Source organism: Patella vulgata, chromosome 3 (genome assembly GCF_932274485.2).
Source record: "Patella vulgata chromosome 3, xgPatVulg1.2, whole genome shotgun sequence".
Classification (NCBI taxonomy): domain Eukaryota; kingdom Metazoa; phylum Mollusca; class Gastropoda; family Patellidae; genus Patella; species Patella vulgata.
Genome location: NC_065881.2, coordinates 41,200,593 through 41,223,768, shown reverse-complemented (window position 1 = coordinate 41,223,768; position 23,176 = coordinate 41,200,593). Strand labels below are relative to the sequence as shown.

General features: G+C 35.5%; 2 protein-coding genes across 3 annotated transcripts in view; one reads left to right on the top strand and one right to left on the bottom strand.

Annotated features, from left to right (window-relative positions):
* LOC126815233 (xaa-Pro aminopeptidase 1) overlaps positions 1 to 8,768 on the bottom strand; it is a 35,082-nt gene extending 26,314 nt beyond the window's left edge. The window contains exons 1-5 of one of the 2 annotated variants that reach the window (XM_056099379.1): positions 8,693 to 8,752; positions 4,763 to 4,869; positions 4,177 to 4,321; positions 3,902 to 3,965; positions 290 to 394 (exon numbers count right to left, since the gene is read on the bottom strand). In XM_056099379.1, coding sequence (XP_055955354.1) covers positions 290 to 394; positions 3,902 to 3,965; positions 4,177 to 4,293 — 286 coding nt within the window. In that variant the 5' untranslated portion in view covers positions 4,294 to 4,321; positions 4,763 to 4,869; positions 8,693 to 8,752. Of the gene's footprint in view, positions 1 to 289; positions 395 to 3,901; positions 3,966 to 4,176; positions 4,322 to 4,762; positions 4,870 to 8,692 lie in introns of both variants that reach the window. The other variant, XM_056099380.1, reaches the window with a different exon arrangement.
* Positions 8,712 to 22,739, top strand: LOC130012134 (60S ribosomal protein L26-like). Its single transcript, XM_056099383.1, has 4 exons — positions 8,712 to 8,808; positions 11,281 to 11,457; positions 21,556 to 21,696; positions 22,586 to 22,739. The coding sequence occupies exons 2-4, from the start codon at positions 11,290 to 11,292 to the stop codon at positions 22,709 to 22,711; spliced, it is 435 nt and encodes a 144-aa protein (XP_055955358.1). The 5' UTR covers positions 8,712 to 8,808; positions 11,281 to 11,289; the 3' UTR covers positions 22,712 to 22,739.
* Positions 22,740 to 23,176: the final 437 nt, after the last annotated feature.

The window sequence follows — 23,176 nt, the reverse complement described above, 5'->3', positions numbered from 1 at the left end:
TTTAGGACAAATACAGTTTGCGGTCTCTGAAGTCTGAATTTAAACATGTCTTGATCACCCAGCTTCAATGTTAATTAAATTCTTTTTAATCATTCCAATTTAACCTCGCGAAAAGAAATTCTTCATTTGAAAAAGAAGTCAAAGTAATATTATTGTTTACCCGACTGCTTTATGATGGACAGAAGTGACAGTGTAAGCCCTGTGGCTGTTGGTCCAATCAGTTAAAATACATACGATACAAAAAGATTATGGTAATCCAAATTAGACAAAATCAAAAATTAAACCTTACCATGTTTCATTAATATCCAGTTACTATCCAGTTGCTTCTCTGCTTGTAAGAAATATCTACCATCAGTCCACAAGGCAGCTTTAGAATCGGTTACTATCGCGGTACCTATATTTAAATATAATAAAACATTATACTAACAGTAGTCTCATTCTCTTAAAGAATTACTAATCAGACATAAGACATATAGAGTCCATAACCTTGATATATCATACTTTTACGCTATTTGAGTACGAAGGGCGGCCATTTTGTCTCTCATTTTTGTTCTGATTTTTACGAAAATACGAACTCAACCATCCTTAGGGTGTAACTGTGATATATTCAAATGTTTTTTTTTAAATCGGATAAAAATTATGACCTCTATAGGGTCCATACGCTAAAACCGCAATTTTTCGTACAATCAGGGGCCATAATTCAGAAACTTATGGTCCGATATGCGCGAATATGGAAAGGAACCGAGATCTTTAGGGTCCACAAGCTAAAACCGCGATTGTTCGTACAATCAGGGGGCATAATTCAGGAAGTTATGGTCCGATATGCGCGAATATCGAACGGAACGGAGATCTTTGGGTTATAAACTTATATTTCAAGTTTCAAAAAAATCGGATAAAAATTGTGACCTCTATAGGGTCCACAAGCTAAAGACGTGATTTTCCGTACAATCAGGGGCCATAATTCAGGAAGTTATGGTCCGATATGCGCGAATATCGAAAGGAACCAAGATCTTTGGGTTATAAACTTACATTTCAAGTTTCATCAAAATCAGAACAAAATTGTCACCTCTAAAGGGTCCACAACCTTCATATACCATATTTTTACGCTATTTGAGTACCAGGGGCGGCCATTTTGTCTGTCAGTTTTGGTCCGATTTTTACGAAATTTGAACTCAACTATTCTTAGGGTGTAAAGGTGATATATTCAAACGTTTTTATAAATCAGATAATAATTGTGACCTCTAGAGGGATCACAAGCTAAAAACGCGATTTTTCGTACAATCAGGGGCCATAATTCAGGAAGTTATGATCCGATACACACTAATATCGAAAGGAACCAAGATCTTTGGGTTATATATAAACTTACATTTCAAGTTTCATCAAAATCAGAAGAAAATTGTGACCTCTAGCGGGTCCACAACCTTGATATACCATATTTTTACAGATTTTTATATCGAATAAAAATTATGACCTTTATAGGGTCCAAAAGCTAAAACCGCTTATTATCATGCTTTTGGGCCAAGTTTGGAACATAGATGGTAAATAAAATTGGTATTTTTTTGGTGATTAATATGCAGTTTATCACCCCAAATAACAAACCAGCGGCTGCCAGGCAGGATACGCCCACATTTTCGACAGATGGATAGAAAACAAGCTAAAACAAAAGTGATTTTTCCTACAATCAAGGGCCATAATTCAGGAAATTAAAATTCGATATGCGCAAGTATCGAAATATAAACTTACATTTCAAGTTTCAACAAAATCGGATAAAAATTGTGACCTCTATAGGGTCCACAAGCTAAAAACGTGATTTTTAGTACAATCAGGGGCCATAATCCAAGAAGTTACAGTATGATACATGCCAATATCGAAAGGAACCAAGATCTTAGGAGGATAAAGCTATATTTCAAGTTTCTTTGAAATCGGATAAAAATTTTGACCTGTAGAGCGTCCCAAAGAATTGTGGACGGACGGACGGCCGGCCGGCCGGACGGACAGGGGCAATGACAATTTCGTTAAGATCCGATATGAGACAATATCGAAAGGAACCAAGATCTTTAGGTTATAAACATGCATTTCAAGTGTAATGGTGATATAATCAAACGTTTTTTTTAAATCGGATAATAATTATGACCTCCAGAGGGACCACAAGCCAAAAAAGGCGATTTTGCGTACAATCAGGGGCCATAATTCAGGAAATTACTATCCGATATGCACAAATATCGAAAGGAACCATGATCTTTAGGTTATAAATATACATTTCAAGTTCCATCAAAATCGAATTAAAATTGTGACCTATACTGGGTCCACCACCTTGATTTACCATATTTTTACACTATTCGCGTACAAACAGCGGCCATTTTGTCCGGCAATTTTGGTCCGATTTTCACAAAATTCGAACTCAACCTTCCTTAGGCTGTAACGGTGATGTAATAAAACGTTTTTTTAAATCGGATAAAAATTATGACCTTTATAGGGTCCACAAGCTAAAAAAGTGATTTTTCGTACAATCAGGGGCCATAATTCAGGAAGTTAAGGTCCGATATACACAAATATCGAAAGGAACTGAGATCTTTGGGTTATAAACTTACATTTCAAGTTTCAACAAAATTGGATAAAAATTGTGACATCTATAGGGTCAACAAGCTAAAATCATGATTTTTGGTACAAACAGGGGCCATAATCCATGAAGTTTTGATCCGATACATGCCAATATCGAAAGCAGCCGAGATCTTGTGGGGATAAACCTATATTTCAAGTTTCGTCAAAATTGGACAAGAATTGTGATCTGTAGAGAGTCCACAAACAAATTGTGGACGGACAGACGTCCAGACGGACGGACGGATGTCCGGACGGACAGGGGCGACGACAATATACGTCCACATGAAAATGTGGGCGTATAAAAATGTTGTATCTTATAAACAAAAATTACAGTGCTAGCTTTAAAGTGTGCATTTTAGACGGCTCTTATCAACAAAATTACAATGCTAGCTTTAAAGTGTGCATTTTAGATGGCTCAACGCCCTTAATTAACAAATTAAAAGTACCGGTAAGAGGGCAACTGTCAGTCACTGTCCATAAACAAATTAAGTGCTTGTGCTATAATAGCTACCATACTCTTCATATATTGGATCAAAAACTATTCTAGTATCTTCTATATAAACGCATGTGCACTGTGTTATTTGTTTACAGTTGGTGATAGACTGAGTCAACATCATATCACAGCTGGTATGTTACTTTATGGAAATTTGGTATATATATATATATATGTAAAGTAGAGACGTCAATCTTACTAGAAACATAATGGATTCTCTGAAAAACACCCATGGGGCAAGCACTGGGCAAAAATGTCAGGGTATCACTAACTGTCAGCATAACAGCTTATTGTCTCCCAGCTTGACTTATGGAGCGTTTTTTAATTTCTTGGTCGAAAGGTTAGGCAGTTTAAGTAACATTGAGGGTTTAAACAGTCTTTGTAATTAAACAGCGGAAGAGAAATTGGCAGAATATAATCCAAGAATTTACTTTGGCTTCAATATGTATGGTAAATGGACAGTAAGTAATGACAAATACATTCTGAAAATGGGCCCTCCCTCTAACAAGTTATGTGACAAACATGGCTTCTAAAGATAGATTTTTTTATATCTTGTGGTATTTCCTCTCGAATACAATTTTTCGAGAGGGATTTGAAGCCAATTTTTGATGGATTAATTAGTTTGAATATGTTTTTAGTCCATGTATATCATCAAATCATCCAGCAGTTTGTATACGGGAAGGCATACTAATCCTTGAGTGGCATTTAGCGATTATTGCCGATTAAGTATAATAATAGACACAATTATTATAGAAAACAATCACTGGTTTGCACTATATATCTGTAAAGAAAATGTTAAGAACTAACCACCCGAGCCTGTAAAACCTGATATATAATCTCTTCTTTTATCACTGTCAGCCACATATTCACTCTGAAGTTAAAAAAAAAGGTAAATGGATTTTAAAAGATAATGTAACTGTATCCTGCTAAAGGATTTGGAGACTATTCGATTTCAACTTTTGCACATACTGTAATCAATTCATATATAATTATACCAGATAAATAAATTGCATGGTAAAATAATTATGCTGAACAGATTGCAATTTCAATAATATTATTAGCTTCTGATTAACTTTGTTTACCTGGTGCGCATCTCCTGTGGGTACAATGTAAGCCTGAAGGGGTTCACAAACATACTTTGTATTCTTCATTAAAGCTCTCAGTTTTGACAATATAGCAGTTGTACTTTTGGCACTCATCTTGTCTTTTATGCTATAGGCCTACAGACTGAAAAATATCAAAATAAAAAAATCATCAATCTTACAATATAGCGACATACTTTTTTTTTTGTTTCATATAGGACTTTCTGTATTACTTTAACTCAAGTAATTATGAGTGTTTCCCAATGTTATTTACAATGTCGTTGTAAGCAAGGCGCAGGACATGAATCTAAACTTATGCTGAAGTCCTGTAAAACTCCCTTACTGTGGGGGGGGGGGGGTGTTTGGATGGCTGAATGGTTAGCGTGCGCGCGCTGTATCATAAAGTCTGTCATTGAGTCGACTGGCGTGGTTTCGAATCCCCGGTTGTACGTGGCAAGGAGTAGGGTCGCCTGTCCAACCTCGTGGGTTTTCTCCGGGTCCTCCGGTTTCCTCCCACTGCTAAAGACCCCTACGCGCAAGAAAATTATGTAAATAAAATTAAACCATATGTTAGTCCCGAAATTACCTAGTTTGTGTCGAGTGGACGTTAAACCCCATTTCTCTCTCTCTCTCTCCCTTACTGTGGGACTTTGTGTACAACGTCACATAATGTCACACTGCATAATTTACATCCTGCACGAAAAGGGTATTTTATGTAATAAAATATTTATGTATCATATGATGTTTAGGAATAAGAAAGGTTGCCAGGCAACGAAACATACGCCCACAGCGGCTAAATCGTCCGAGCAGTCGATAAGGGTTGTTCCATATTTATTCCTTTGTAGGTAATTGGGGGGCCTTTACAAGACAGTTCCATACAGATCAGATTATAATTTGTGCCGTTTGAGGGTTCACAAGGTTCTACAAATTGAAACAAGGGTCTCAACTCTGGAAGTAATCTACAGAAATTGTTGAAATTTGACAGGCTTTTTCATACATATCGGATGATAACTTTCATCGATCGAGCATTAACATGGTTGAACAAAATGAAACAAGGGCCACAACTCTAGAAGTAATAAACGGAAATTGTTGAAATTCGATAGGATTCTTCTCTTTACTAATTTAAATGACACATGTAAATTTCATACAGATCGGCAGATAACTTTTGATGTTAGAGCATTCACAAAGTTCAATAAAGTGAAACAAGGGCCATAACTCTAGACGTAATAAACAGAAATTGCTGAAATTCAATAAGCTTCTTCGTTTCACTTATTTAAATAATGCATATAAATTTCAGAAAGATCGGATGATAACTTTTGGTGTTAGAGCGTTCACAAGGTTCAATAAAGTGAACCTGGAAGGGCCATAACTCTAGAAGTAATGAACAGAAATTATTGAAATTAAATAGGCTTCTTCGTTTCACTAATTTAAATCATGCATATAAATTTCACAAAGATAACTTTTGGCGTGAGATTGTTCACAAGATTGAACAAAGTGAAACAAGGGCCACAACTTTAGAAGTAATAAACAGAAATTGCTGAAATTCGATAGGATTCTTCTCTTTACTAATTTAAATGACACATGTAAATTTCATACAGATCAGCAGATAACTTTTGATGTTAGAGCGTTCACAAGGTTAAACAAAGTGAAACAAGGGCCATAACTCTAGAAGTAATAAACAAAAATTGCTCAAATTCAATAGGCTTCTTCGTTTCCCTAATTTAAATATTGCAGATAAATTTCACAAAGATCAGATGTTAACTTTTGGCATTAGAGCGTTCACAAGGTTCAACAAAGTGAAACAAGGGCCATAACTCTAGACGTAATAAACGGAAATTATTGAAATTAAATAGGCTCTTTCATTTCACTAATGCAAACAACATATATCAATTTTAAAACAACTGGATGATAACTTTTGGTGTTAGAGCGTTCACAAGAAATTGTGGACGACGGACGGATCGACCGACAGACGGAGTGACAACAATATACATCCACATTTCTATGTGGGTGTATAAAAAATTACAAATGTGACTCAGATGAATAAAATATTTGTTTTGAAGGCTAAACATAGAGTGTATTTCGAAATGACGCCATTTTTGGTTATATTGCAAATGTGAAATTGGTTCCGCCCAGTCAAAAGCATCTATGGCAAGGTTTGGGGGCATTTGTGTGGAACTTTTCACCACAACAGTTCCACAAGATATTGGGTTTCTGAAAATAAATACATTCCACAAGACGTTCGACTTAAAATAATATTTATAGAGTGTTTTGGGTCTGTGGTGTTTTTCACCACAAGAGTTCCACAAAATTATTTTTTTTTTCAAAAAATTCTTCTTATACCCCCTATGTGCCTTTGTGTTACCACATTCCACAAAATTTTCGACTGAGAATAATTTTGATACAGTGTTTTGGTCTGTGGTGTTTTTCACCACAAGGGTTCCACAAGATATTGGACTTTGAAAAAAATCTTTTTTTTTTCCAAAAAAATCTTCTCATATCCCCTATGTGCCTGTGTGGTACCACATTCCACAAGAGTTCCACAAGAAATTGGACTTTGAAAAAAATCATTTTTTTACCAAAAAATTTCTTCTCAGACCTCCCTATATGCCAATGCGGTATCACATTCCACAAAATTCTCGAATAATTTTGATACAGTGTTTTGGTCTGTGGTGTTTTTCACCACAAGAATTCCACAAGACATTGAACTTAGAAACTTTTCCAAACGCCCCCAAACCTTGCCATGTCTAGTCAAAAGTGTCATTAGGCAATCGAATACTACTTGATGCTTTTACAGGCCACTTAACGTGAAAAGTGACTCATGCAAAATTGCCTATTTCTCGGCAACTACCGATATTTGAAACTAATTCTAACATACATTTTCTTTGTATGGGTTATTGCTACGAGTTTATGAAAGTTACAAAGAAATATATCAAAATATGAAGACGCTGGATGGGTTGTAAATAGCTTATTTTACACCTTTTAATGAAAAGGCCCGAAAATGCATCTTTTTGGTAATAACAGATTTGAAAAAAAGATGATATTTGCTTTCAAAAAGTGGTACCAAACTGCCAAAATTGTAGTTTTTGTTAAATTTATTTCACTTCCGGTGCTGACAGGAACCTGTACTGGTAACAAAAAAATTGACATCTTGAACAACGCAGCATATGAACTTTGTTTTATACAAATCGAACAATAAATAATTAATCTAGGTCTAAAAAACTGAATTAGCCAATGGCGGCCAAGGAAAATTACAGAAACAAAAAATGTTGACATTTTTGCTCAAATCAGATAACTCTTTAACCCTGGGTAAAATGCCATATAAAAATATTCATAAATAAAAAAGTATTCTGTAAAATTTTAAATTTTCGAAATTTGGCACTTAATATCTTTGAAGATTCAGCGACAATCAAAAATCAAAAGTAGCACTATGTGCCTTGTCTCCGGCTATGTCAAAATGCATCATATGTTAAAATCCGATGATTACTGTTAATACTACGGCATCTTTTTAAAAAAACGACAACTTCGGGATTTCGGACATTTCGCATTGTCACAGAACTCCAGAAATAGCTTTAATCTCTATGTCACACCCACTTTCCCTATAACACCGAAGAAATCGTATCCGACATGTAGTTTCTGAGATACAATCAAATTGGAAAAAAATAAATAATAATAATAAGAATAATCTTAAAGTAGCTAAGTTTCTAACTCGATATCATCCAAAATCTTCGACATTGAAAACACAAATTATTTGTCGATTTAAATCAACATTGGTGTTGTAACCTTACGGAGAAAAGATGGGTTTCTGGTATCCAATAATTAAGACAAAATAAACATTTTACCGTTGGTACACAAATCGTGTCCCATGGTGCATTTCAGCACAATTTTAACAAGGGACTCGTAGACAGAGGCTAGATAAGTCATGTCAATCGGTGACACCATATTCTTATCTGGAGAGCATGCGCAATAAATTCTATCGGTATAGAGTGGAATAACTAGACGCTAGAGATTGCCATTCGATTGAGACTTCTGGTGTATTTCGACGAACATAACTGATTAGAAATTGCAATAAAAACAGACACGATTGAATGTAAATCAGTTTATATACATTCACATTACATTATTATATGCATTGCGACCCATTTCAGCATTTGTGTCAATTTCTAGATCCAAAATATTAGCGATTTAGCTCCTTTAACAAAAACAATAGTGTTTCACACAAGCTACGCAGTGTGAAACCCTAATAAATGACAGTCAGATTCTGATATAAAAAGAAAGAGCACGCTCAGCAATAATACATATTATTACATCTGACTGTACTAGCCCAGTTGTAGTTGTACTTGTAGTGTAGGCTACTTCATGGCAATGGACTTTTTTTGCCGCAAACCATGGGTTTATTCAGTGCCAACAAGACAATGGCATCATTTATAAAATTAAGAGTTAACGGTTACTACAGAAATTTAAACAATGTTATAATCATATTAATAATTTATATTCTTAAATGACACAAATACCGTACCAAAAACAAAACACTTCCATCGACGTAGCACCGAAATCAAGCACTTGCAACGAGAGTTACGTGCCCTTGCCGTCCCCGCCGGAAGTTCTCTTTTCGGCCTGCTACAACAACATTAGGTATGGATGAAGATTCCCCGATACAAAATCGACAAACATCCACTTTATCAATCGCAATTATATACCCCAATTAATGAAATTAAACATGCCATATCCCTATAAATATCGATATAGACTTATTTTCTCATTTTGTTATATTAAAGTAATGATTCGAGCGTTTCAAACGGTCACATGATTTTTGGACCAGGCATGATAAATTATGCCCGATGTAATATTGGTGTTTCATTTTTTTGAAGATTTTATATTGTTATATTTGTTACTAAATGCTATATCTTACAAAATCAATCTGATTTACAAGGAAGGTAAAGCCGGCTCAAGACTTTAAAGTAGCTAAGTCTCTAACTCAGTATCATCAAAAGCCCTGGACTTTGAAAACACAAATTATTTGTCAGTTTAAATCAACACTGGATTGATGTCGTGATCTTACCGAGAAAAGATGGGCTTCTGACATCCAATATTTAAGACAAAATAAACATTTTACCATTGGTCATAATGCGTTTCAGACTTAATAATATATAGGCGTACAGGGAAATTTTTGACTGGGGGACGGTGGTGGTTGGTGCCCAAAAAATGTAGTTAGGTTCTTACTCTTAGTATGTTACATAATAATAATAAATTCGCCGTTAAATTGGACTCATTCAAGAACACAATATTTTTTTTATACAACTTTTATAAAGTACAATTGTGTGCCCAAATTTTCCCAGCATTTGGTGCCCAAAATGGGGGGGTGGCCCCCCCCCCCCCCCCAGCTCGTACACCTATGGTTTCAGTGCCATCTGTAATAAGGGACTCGAAGAACTAGGCTAGACATATTCCACAAGTCATAGTAGCAATGCAAAAGCTCGCTAGGGGCGCCACTGATACTATTTTTATCACTGTCAAAAAATCTGACCGTAAAATCTGCCGTTTTTGTTCCGCGACTTCGGGAAGGTGTATGACCACCAACACCGATGACTTTTTACTTTTCGTGAAGTGGAGAAAACAGAGTTTGTGTTGAGCGTGGTTTGGACATTCAGAAACGTATTTACGACTGATTTTTTATATTTTGAAAAAATAAAATTATCAGACAAAGGCAAAAACGACGCACGTCACTGGAAGTAAACGTATTTTCTCATAAAATGACCCCTTTTCTAGTTATATTGACGGTATTTCATTCACCAACTGTTGGAACTAGTGCCAGAGCTCGGGAAAACAAATCATGTGGAAGAAAAGAAAAGATAACTCCACCCGATGTGGGTGCAGACCACGGCAGCTTTCTTGTTATTGTGAATGTGTCAAACCAAGTTTCCCTTTTGCTAACAGTGGGCTGATTCTGAGGCACGATTTTCACGTGCACTTTTTAGGGGTATAAAGTCTTTTGCACGGTTTGAATTCTTTCTCTTGTATTGTTACAATATTTTATTGATTCCAATAACACTTCCCTAAAATTAAATTTTTTAAAAAAATTATCTCTTGGATTACTTTCTCTTTTATTGGTGATCAAATGACAGCCACATGGAATCTGATACAAGAAAATGAAATGGGGTTTAATGTTCTACTCCTACTGGGCTAATGAAGAGGGCGGGGGCGGGGGCGTGGTGGTGGGAACACACCATTATAGTGTGCTATGAGGGGAAACTTTGCCAAAACAGCGGCGCAACAGCCTACTCTTATTTCGAATTCCAACTGTCGAGGTTTCTTTTATGCGCACATGGGGGGAGGCTGGTGTGTATAACACAATGAACTTGCTCAGCTAATGCAGAAATTGAACACGGCACATCAAGTTGAGTGAGCCAATGTCCTACCCACTGAGCTACCGTGGCTGCCTGTTGCCAGAAAAGAGAATGGGCTAGATGAGTATGGGATGTCCAGTGCTCCATCCCCAGAATTCACTTTGTTTTGCGGATCAGGGAACCTGACAATGATAAGTTGAATGAAAAACAAGGTCGTACGGATGGATTAGCGGCGAACATTAAAGATCCCTAGATACCTACAAATCGAGGAGCCGTCTAGGAAGTTGGATTAATTCTGCCGGCATAAAGCAATACCCGAAATTTGAGGTCCATCATATGTGAATTCTATCTTTAAAAAGTCTTCAACGCAAATTAACCAAATTCGGGTTGTTTATCCATGTTGCAGACCCCATATCAAAACAAATAAATTATATAGCCCAAATTTAAAAATTCCAATAGATAGTTAATGGTCGGAAGGATATTTCCTGAAAATCTGATGCCAATATCTTCAATAGTTGCTGAGAAATGGTCTTCGGTCACTTTTTTGGCATATACAACCTACGAAATCTTGGGGAAATTTTCTGCATGTAAATTACACAGCGTCCATCAATATTTGCGTTTATTTTTTTGCGTGACTGCGACCTCTGGTCAGATGTTGATTCTACTCTCCTTGTGAAATGATGGCATATTCTACCATAAAATGTAGAGTTTAGTTTATTATTGTGGATGTAGATCTAATGTCTGTATCTTTTTCTTTTAGGCCAGAACCATGAAGTTCAACAAACTTGTATCCTCCTCGAGGAGAAAGAATAGGAAACGACACTTTACAGCTCCTTCAAATATTAGAAGGAAAATTATGAGTTCTCCAGTATCAAAAGAACTTAGAACTAAACATAATGTGAGAAGTGTACCTATTCGCAAAGATGATGAAGTTCAGGTAATATCTCTTTTTAGCAAGTACTAATAGAATTTCCAAAAAAATTCGATATTGTTTACATTTCCATGAATACCAGACAAACCACAGGCTATAACCAAAAATTGCCCTGTGGCATTTTTGGGAACTTCAATTTGCATTGTTCATGCCAAATTTGTTGAAAATTGAAAATCCATGTAGTAGGGGTTTCAGGTCATGTGACTTTAGTGTGAAATCGGACAGCCAGCGGCTGAAATATAGCCCACTTCAATCTACGATTTTGAATTACTATTTTTATACGCCCACATTGAAATGTGGTTGTATATTGTCGTCGCCGCAGGCGGTCCGGTGTCCACAATTGCTTGTGGACGCTCTAGAGGCCAAAGTTAATATCCGATTGATCTTAAATTTATACACATTGTTTAAGGTCTTGAGACGAAGAAGCCTATTGATTTTCAGTGATTTCCGATAATTACTGCCAGAGTTATGACCCGTGATCACTTAAAAAAATCTTGTGGATGCTCTAGAAGCCAAAGTTAATATCCGATTGACCTTAAATTTATATACAGTGTTTAAGGCAGGACACTACCTTATAAAAGACTGTATAGATTGATCTGTCAAATTTTGATATAAATAGTTAAAATTTGTTGATTTTTCAAGTCGTGTCCAGCCTTTATATTATATAGTGTTAAATATTTAGTCATTTATATAGGTAAATCAAACTTTTAACTTTTAACTTGCTTTTTCCGTACTCAATTTTTCACCCATATCAGGTCTTAGAAAATCAAATTCTCAAAATCTATGAGAGATAATGGTCTCTTCTTTGGAATACGATTAGTGCTATAGCTACTGTGTGCAATAAGGTGATTTTCAAAGTGTTTGTCATACATTTGAACATTTTATTGTACAAAATCTTTTTAGTGGTGTGTTCAGCCACACCCACTTGTTTTATGTGGGATGCAAAATGTTCTTTATTAACATTCAAATAGTAAAATTTATGCCTTATTGCACTCTTTAATGCCTATATATGTTATTCCAAATCACAAATAGTTTGTTTCAATAAAATTGTTGAAGATTTTGATTTCCTAACATAGCCACTGTGAATATATAAAAAATCCAATATGGCCACTATTTCCATGGCAACAAATACACATTTTGCGCTCAAATTATCAAATCTGATTTGGGACATCATATACTAATATTACACTAAATGGCAAGTTTCTGTTATCAATGTAAAATTCTTAGGTAGTGTCCTAGGAGCCTTAAGGTCTTGAGATGAAGAAGCCTTTTGATTTTTAGCGATTTCCGATAATTACTGCCAGAGTAATGGCCCTTGATCTCTTCAAAAAATCTTGTGGAAGCTCTAGGAGACAAAGTTAATATCCGATTGACCTTAAATTTATACACAGTGTTTAAGGTCATGAGACGAAGAAGCCTTTTGATTTTCAGCGATTTCCGATAATTACTGCCAGAGTTATAGCCCTTGATCACTTTGAAAAATCTTGTGGACGCTCTAGAGGTCAAAGTTAATATCCGATTGACTTTAAATTTATACACAGTGTTCAAGGTTATGAGACAAACAAGCCTATTGATATTTAGCGATTTTCTATAATTACTGCCAGAGTTATGGCCCTTGATCACTTTGAAAAATCTTGTGGACACTCTAGAGGCTAAAGTTAATATTTGATTGACTTTAAATTTATACACAGTGTTTAAGGTCATGAGACGAAGAAGCCTATTGATTTTCAGCGATTTCCGATAATTACTGCCAGAGTTATGGCCCTTGATCACTTTGAAAAATCTTGTGGACGCTCTAGTTGCTAAAGTTAATATCCGATTGACTTTAAATTTATACACAGTGTTTAAGGTCATGAGACGAAGAAGCCTATTGATTTTCAGCGATTTCCGATAATTACTGCCAAAGTTATGGCCCTTGATCACTTCAAAAAATCTTGTGGGTGCTCTAGAGGCTAAAGTTAATATCCAATTGACTTTAAATTTATACACAGTGTTTGAGGTTATGAGACGAAGAATCCTATTGATTTTCAGCGATTTCTGATAATTACTGACAGAGTTTTGGCCCTTGATCACTTCAAAAAATCTTGTGGAAGCTCTAGAAGCCAAAGTTAATATTTGATTTACTTTAAATTTATACACAGTGTTTAAGGTCATGAGACGAAGAAGCCTATTGGTTTTCAGTGATTTCCGATAATTACTGCCAGAGTCAGTCCATTCGAAATGATATTTTTTTTACTGGACATTTGAGCAGGTATTATTCCAACTATTACTGGACCGAATGAGATTTTACTGGTCCAAAAAAGTTCATACCAAAAATATGCATAAAATAAGTAATAATGGCCTAAAACTCGAAAAACAACAAACCGTATATATAAGGGGGAAAATACTTTACTTTATTACAAAGATTATCTATTGTATAAAGTAGGGCTGGGTATCGATAGTGATTTTTACTATCAATAATCGGCAATGAAATGTCGGTCGATAATCGATAGTATCGAAAACAAACTTATTTTCACGGTCGTCATCAAGACTGGATACAGTGTAAGTTCAAAGTTCAAAACCATACGAAGTTGCGAAAGATCGTTTGCTCCTGTCTAAGGAGATTTATTTGGAAAACATTAATAAAACTTGTTATATCACGTATATATATACGTAAATTGATGTTGTTTATTATTAAAATAATGCAGCCGTGGTTCCGAATGAAGAAATATCGTAAATAATTAAAGGACCAAAATGAACTTGTTCCGATTCAAAACATTGCGTACGTGCGCGCGAAAATATCAATATGGCAGACGAATTCTGAACACTCTGAAGCTTGCAAAGGGAAATAACTCTAACTTTATTTACACATCTGGGTATCTCCGATTTAGCGATATTCAACAATAATTTCTTCAAAACTAAAGTAACGTTTCAATGAGAGTGAATTTATGAAAACGGCTGTTCAATAAGCAGTCACAATTTTGTTATGTGTTACATTGATACTTGATAGTAATTAAAGTGAGCGGTGTATTATGATTAACTGAAAGAAAACATTGACATTTCATCAGGCGCAAGAAAAATAGACGAAGAGCGATAATCGATAGTAACCCACCGCTATCGATAGTGCTTTTCTGGGCCATCCAATCGATACTATCGATTTATATCGATATTTTACCCAGCCCTAGTATAAAGACTTTTTCGCACACTTCCTTAATTGTCATTTTGTGTTAATGATAACCATAAATAGACCGCGCAAAGAAAATATAATCCCTTAGATGACAATCGAGTCTACCAGAAGCCAATGTTATTAATACAATAAAAGGACTTTCGTTTTAGTCTGGATTAACCTAGCCTACTACTTACTAGACTAGCTCGATATACGGTACTACGTACTCGAGATAAGATTTTGTTTACATTTTAAACAATAGTGAAATTAACACAATAAATTAAATGAGAATTCAACAGTCCGTTCACGAAGTGCCGTCAGTCAGTGCCAATACGGCGATGATTTAATATTTGTAAGTTGAGTGTCCGTTAACCCGTCCACGGTTAAGGTAATACCGGTACTTGACTTGTATATTATTTAATTGATTAGAATAGATCAGTTTTACTCATTGGTTGTTTATATATATTGTTTTATATACCTAATAATCAACTAGCTTGGATCGCCATCCCGACAGCGATTAGTTCGAGTTCAAATTCTTTATTCCTTTAAGCCAAAGACTCATCAGGTATAACATATAGTACAAACAAATAAATACAATATGTACAAAAACAATATAGTTCACCGATGTTTTTGTAATAAAGAACAATAGTATTGTTTGTTGATTAGCGTTATGATTTTAGACAAAATGGTAAGTTCACCAATGAAGTAGACCCGTATTGTTTGTTAATTGACTTTATCCCATGATTTAAAAAATCGGCGATGGTTAATATTGGGTCAAAAATAATTCCTTAAATTGCGCAGGAGCCCCTTTTAGATAAATTGAATTCGCATAAAAACAACAAAGAGTGGCTACGTGCGATTTTATTCTTTGATCTTTGATACACGGGACATTTCTGTTATTTAAACAAATCTGCACGAGAATGACAACATACAAGTTGACAGTGAATAGGCTCTTCTATCGAGCCTTCAGTTATTCTTTTCTAAAATAAAATGAGTGCCTTGGATTTTTGCGTGGATTTGATAGCGGGTATACTTTACTAATATTCTCTGACATCAGAGACTTGTCGCGTTCATTTCATTTTTGCGGTAAGTACGAGCTTCTTATGTCTGATTTGAAAGCGCTTTCGACTCCCGTTGCAAGTTCTATTTGTCTTATTGTCCCCCGCCTTTCGAAGAAAGCAGGGGACTATTAAAATGGGTTCGTCCGTCTGTCTGTCCGTCCGTCTGTCTGTCCGTCACACTTTTTGGGACACAATAACTCTCTTCCTAATTGAGCTAGAATGTTCAAACTTGGTGTATGTGTTTATTAGGTCAATGCCTTGATGGAGTTCGAAGATGAGCATTTTCCGCTTAGGGTAAGCAGAGATAAGCAATTTGATTGGTTGATGCTTTGGGACATGATAACTCTCTTCCTAATTGGGCTAGAATGTTCAAACTTGGTGTATGTGTTGATTAGGTCAATGCCTTGATGGAGTTCGAAGATGAGCATTTTCCGCTTAGGGTAAGCAGAGATAAGCAATTTGATTGGTTGATGCTTTGGGACACGATAACTTTTAATTGAGCTAGAATGTTCAAACTTGGTGTATGTGTTTATTAGGTCAATGCCTTGATGGAGTTCGAAGATGAGCATTTTCCGCTTAGGGTAAGCAGAGATAAGCAATTTGATTGGTTGATACTTTGGGGCACGATAACTCTCTTCCTAATTGAGCTAGAATGTTCAAACTTGGTGTATGTGTTGATTAGGTCAATGCCTTGATGGAGTTCGAAGATGAGCATTTTCCGCTTAGGGTAAGCAGAGATAAGCAATTTGATTGGTTGATGCTTTGGGACACGATAACTTTAGTTCTAATTAAGTGAGATTGATGAAACTTGGTGTATAGTTTCATTACAGTAATACCTTGACTAAGTTTGATAATGAGCATTTTCTGCTCAGGGTAAGCAGAGCGATACGCAATTTGATTGGTCGAGACTTTGGAAAACAATAACTCTCCTACTTTGATTGTTAGACTATAAGTAAAGATATACTGTTTGATTGTTCAATACTTTGTAAAAGATAATTTGTGATAAATTTATATGTGTCCTCTAATTATTTTCCTATTTCGGCGGGGGACATCAGCCTCACTGTTGGCTTGTTTCTATTTGTAAGACCGGTAACCTAAATACCGTTATAGTTTGCAATTTTAAAGTCTATCTTTGCTGTGATTCGAGAGTAATTCTTAACTATGCACTCTAAACATGTATAGTCTTATGCATACGTGTCCTTCAAAATGTAGTAGACATGCAGCTTTACATGACTGGTTGGAAATGTAACCGCATATATCGTGCAGAATATGTGAACACGCGTGTTCTTACTATACAACTTTACCTATCGCGTCCGTATTATTAACGAAAATATTCAACATTCATAACATCGTGGCAGTATATCGTTTTGACATCGATTGTTTATGACAAATATAACCGTTAATTTTGCATGTAAAATTACACTGAGGCCTATCGTGTCCCGCGACTATCGTGGCACATGATAGCGACTGCTACACTGTACGTACTCGAGATAAGATTTTGTTTACATTTTAAACAATAGTGAAATTAACACAATAAATTAAACGAGAATTCAACAGTCCGTGCACAAAGTGTCGTCAGTCAGTGTTAATACGGCGATGATTTAATACAACCAGCAGTCAGTAAACCGGGTCCAGAATCTTTCCGGACAACTGGGCCGGTATTCATGATGAAAATACCTGACCGAGAGCTATTTTATCGGTAATGACCGACGGTCCGAGGGCTTTCGCATGGACTGGCCAGAGTTATGGCCCTTGATTTTCAACGATTTCCGCTTTAAAGGCTCAAGTTATCATCTGATTGACTTCAGATTGATACACAGAGTTTAAGATCTTGAGACGAACAAGTATATTGATTTTCAATGAATTTTTATGACTTGAACAAATCCATGATATTAAAAGTTTTGTATACAAAACGTTAGCATGCGGCAGAACTTTATAAAAACCAAATCTTAATCAGATTTTAGTGTATTATAAATGTTTCATTACCGAAAAAAGTAAGAATATGCGACAACTCTTGATGACTGTCCGGACGATTTAGCTACTGTGGGCGTATGTTTCGTTGCCTGGCAACCTATCTTATGTAATTGTATTTGAGCAGAACAGTAGGACGTTAAACTCCATTTCATTTCATTTCATTTCAGCAATTGTATTGTAATAGTTGAATATCAGTCTCAATATCTTCAAAGATTCAGGCGTAAAAATTATCGAAATGTAAGCGAAATTACCGTTTGTTTTCATGAGACGCTCGTGGGAAAATACCACTCTGACGTCGGGCCGCCGGAGATTTTCCATTGCTACTCACTTCATTGGTGAATCCGCACCTTAGTTTCCGGTGGAATTTGATATAGAGCCAATCAAACGATAGATAGCATTTTTATGCACCCACATTTTCATGTGGACGTATATTGTCGTCGCCCCTGTCCGTCCGTCCACAATTTGTTTGTGGACACTCTACAGGTCAAAATTCTTATCCGATTTTGACGAAACTTGAAATATAGGTTTATCTCCTATAGAAGTCATAATTTTTATCTGATTTAAAAAACCGTATTATTATATCACCGTTATACCCTAAGGATGGCCGAGTTCGAATTTCGGCCCAAAATTGACAGACAAAATGGCCGCTGTTCGTTCTCAAATAGCGTAAAATTATGGTATATCAAGGTTGTGGACCCTATAGAGGTCACAATTTTTATCCGATTTTGTTGAAACTTGAAATGTAAGTTTATAACACAAAGATCTCGGTTTCTTTCGATATTTGCGCATATCGAATTGTAATTTCCTGAATTATGGCCCTTTATTGTAGTAAAAATCACTTTCTTTTTAGCTTGTTCTCTAACCATCTCTCGAAAATGTTTTCGTATCCTGCCTGGCAGCCGCTGGTTTTGCTTATTATGGTCTTTGATACCTCGAGATCGGACAATTACAGCCGTAGAAAACGGGCTTTATCTGTTTTGATAACTGAAATTTGCTAAATTTCGACAAAATATAAAATGCTTATCATTGACATATTATCATTCAAATTATTACGATTTTAATAAATTTTAGCTGACAATAACGTGCGAATTTCAGTTTTAAAATTGGTACTAACGCTCTGAAGGGAAAATACCGCTTATGACGTCACTCAAATATGACTGAAAAGCACTTACTTTGGTGCCATGCCACGCATTGACCATACATGCCAACTATTCCGATTTTGTCGGAATCATTCCGATTTTGTCGGAATCATTCCGATTTTCTGAGTCTAATTCTGAATTCCTATTTTACTCTTTATAATTCCGTTTTTTAAAATTTATTGGAAGAAATTTATTATATTTCATGCCTGACCTTTTTGATTGATAAAATCCCTCTCGTTTTATTTTTACATTGACGACTGTCTCGGCATGATTGATCAAATCCCTCTCGTTTTATTTTTACATTGACGACTGTCTCGGCATTCTCGCTGTTTGTTGTGAATCTGATGGCGATACTGTTTGTCGTAGTATGAGTCGGTAAAACAACGAAAATAGTCGAGAACATGTGTCATGTTTTCCTTATTATTATTAATATAAAATGGAATAAGCTATTATGTCTGGACTAATCAAATTCAAAATGTCATGTGGTTATTTCTGTCATTTGCCGTGTCTAATTTGCATAATTCGCGGTAAAACGACGGAAATAGCCGAAAACATGTCTCCAGTTTTCTTGATTATTATTAATATAAAATGGAATAAGCTAATATGTCTGGACAAATCGAGATCAAAATGTCATGTGGTTATTTCGTCATAGGCCGTGCCTAATTTGCTTCGCGGATATTATTTGCTACGCTGAGCCATTCTCGCATACACACTCTCGGACAGTACACGGTAGGTTTACCGTTACTGTTAGTTGCCAGTTACGTTGTTGCTTCTTCCTTAGCCATATTTCCTTCTGACTTGATAAAAAATGTTTTCAAGCTGTTTTCCATGTGTGAAAAAAAACCAAATTACAATTATAAATAAAACCCAGTATAAATAATTTACAACTTCTACTTCCGTGTTGGTCGTCAAGACAAACAAAATGGCTTCCAAAACAAATGTCAGACAAAAATACCGGGAAACTTACGGCAAAGAATTTCCAGGAACCATTACGTCCTCGCGTAGAGGCGACGAATTCTCATTTTGTTTAGTCTTTCGTATATAAATAGGTAAAAAAAACTCAGATGCATGGACCTAAATCACCAGCTGTTTTTATCCAATAATACAAGGTACTGCTTTAAAAAGGTGCTAATTTCTCAAAATTTTCTTGGGGCCCTTAGGCGGGCCCCAAACCCCACACCCTTCATACCTCCGGCACTCATGGTGCTTTGCACCGATCGAACTTGGACCTGCGGTCCTCGCTCTACCCCCAATACAAGGCATTCTGATTTTCAATCTCCTCAGGTTGGCATGTATGATTGACTGGTATAGAGCATTTTGATTACATTATTGACGTCGATCTCGGATTTTTAAATTCCATAACTTTGGATCTGATCAGAATATTTTGATGAAATAAAAAAAATTTGGGTAGCATTTTATGTATATTTTCTCAAAATATTTTTTAAAAAACTTTTTTTTGTCATATGAAACTTTGACTTGAAACCCCTACATGTAGGCATAACTGAGATATTCGACTTATGTTGTCATCAGCACCCTTTATCATGCTTTAGGACCAAGTTTGGAACATAGTTGGTAAATAAAGTTGGAATTTGTTGGTGATTAATATGTAGTTTATCACCCCAAATAACAAAAAATGACATATTTTAACAAAAATACTGTCTGAACCGTTGTAAATTTTAAATGAATTTATTAGATTATGAACACACTACTGGTACTTAACTTTGGGAATTATAAACTTACCTGTGTGTTTGAAATCAACAGTTAAATAAAATCCTTTGTACAATAAGATATTCCAACGAATAATGTTCTCTCTTGAAGAATTTGACGTATTTGTTTTTTCCGAGTCTTGCAGATGTAGAGGGCAAAAACGCAAAATTTGGTAATGTCTGCGTATTTTTACGCAACTCGAAATTGATCCACTGCGATCTCTGACGGACAGTTATGCGGGTGAACGCCCAAACTCAATACCGAGCGGAGACTTGTTGCTTATTCTTATACAAAACTTGAATTGTTGTAAAAGTACTTAAAACTTTCACCCCTTTATACGAAATGATCTACCACGAAGAGTGACATAATCAGCTTCCATTTTGGTATTGCTCCATTTCAAAAGTTTGTTGGAATTCAATTCTTCAAGAGAACATTTTTATTCGTTTGGATATTTAATTGGGCAATGGATATTTTTTTAACAGGAGTTGATTTCAAAAACAAAGGTAAGTTTATAATAACCAAAGTTAAATAGTTTGTTTATTATTGAAGAAATCTGTTTAAAATTTACGACGGTTCAGACAGTAGCTTTTAAAAGTGCATTTTAGACAGCTCAAAGCCCTTAAATTGCATTTTGTCATGCTCTTTTCAATGAAATTGCCTACTTATTCCATCTCAGTTGATAGCTTTAAAAGATTGTTGTCTAGAGTTATGGCCCCTGTTTTAGTTTATGAACCCCGTGAATGTTCGAATGACAAAAGTTGTCATCCGATCTGTATGAAACTTATATGCATTATTTAGGTAAAACCAAAAAGCCTGTCAAATTTTTTTTGTATATTACTTCCAGAGTTAAGGCCCTTGTTTCAGTTTATAGAACCTTGTGAACCCTCAAAGAACAAAAATTATAATCTGATCTGTATGAAATTGTCTTGTAAATGCCCCCAATTACCTACAAAAGAATAAATATGCGGCAACTGCCGGCAACCCTTGTTGACAGCTCACACGATTTAGCTATTGTGGGCGTATGTTTCCTTGCCTGGTAACCTATCTTTTAATCATACCGTGATCTTTGATCTTATAGGTTGTACGTGGACATTATAAAGGACAACAAGTTGGAAAAGTTGTACAGGTCTACAGGAAAAAATATGTTATCTATATTGAAAGAATTCAACGCGAAAAAGCAAATGGTGCCACAGTTCATGTTGGTATTCATCCTTCAAAGGTATAGTAAAGTTTAATTTAACCCTATCGGCACTGGACACCAGCCTCCTGTTCTATTTCTATTCTAGACTATTCTGTTAACTTGGTTCCCAGGCAAGTTTATGTAGTGTGGGATGCTCCCCTGTCTAGGTCCCCATGTTATATGATTAAGCCATTCACCACCCAAGACTCTTTATTCGCTGACTAGTCTTTTTGGTACCTGCAGGCCTCGAGTAGGAATGTATGTAAAAAGCTAACTGTTGAAATGTTGTCCAATATTGTTGTTGTCCACAAACTTGAGACTAAAATTAGCATCCGATTGACTTGAAATTTATTCATGGTTTAATTTCCATGCGAAGGAACCTATTGATTTTCAACATTTTCTGAAAATTACCACCGGAATCGGAAGAAAACCACCCCAAGCTGTATAAATTGATATTACGCAGCCTTCTTTGTCACATGATCTGATTAAGGGGAGGGTCCATTTTCAGCTTGTACAAATTCAATTGGTCCATTAACCATAAATATTGAAGCTTAATTAAATTCTTGGATTGTCCCTTGCAAACTTCTTTTTCCGCTGTTTTATTGAAAAGTCTGCAGTACTTTGAAGTCTGTCACTGTTCTCACACGCGCTATGCATTCATTCAAAAAGTGATGAAACTTGGTGAATACATGTAGTTTCACTATAAAGTACTTCAAAGCCTTGACGGAGTTTGATAGTGAACATTTTATGCTTAGACTAAGTTTAGATACATGTAATAAGTTTGATTGCTTGATAATTTTCAAAAAGATATATGTGCAATTAAATAATGTGTCATCTATTTATTTTGGGTTTGCGGTAGGGACATAGGCCTCACTCTTGGCTTGTTATCATTGCTTTAGGAATATTTTTTATCTTTTTCTGTTGACAGGTAGTAGTTGTTAAATTAAAAATGGATAAAGACAGAAAGAAGATCTTGGAACGTAAGGCTGCCTCTCGTAAAGGTTTGGCCGACAAAGGAAAACATACAGAAGAATCTATCATGGAAACTTCTTAAACAAGAAATTAAAAAAATGTACAATAAATATGTTATTGTTAATTGTTTCTTATCCCAATAATTTTAATGTATGATATACAACTGAACCTGTTATGCTGCATTAGCACTTTGAAGATATCTTCATGTACTGGTTGGTTGGAAAAAATCTTGATTTGACTATAGGCCCAGGTGGCTGGTCATATTAGATTGTATATAAAATTTGTGAACAAATTACTGAAGTAACAATTCAATATCTTGTACAAACAAACATGCATGCAAAATACTTTTTATGGGCATACATGGAAATGTGGTCATATATTCCTGTCGTCCACAATTTCTTGTAAACACTCTACAGACTACATTTATCATCTGATTGTTTTGAAATTCATATGTTGCTAAAATTAGTGAGATGAAGAGGCCTATTGATTTTCAATAATTTCCATTAATTTCTTCTGGAGTTATGGCCCGTTGTCAGATATTTATTAC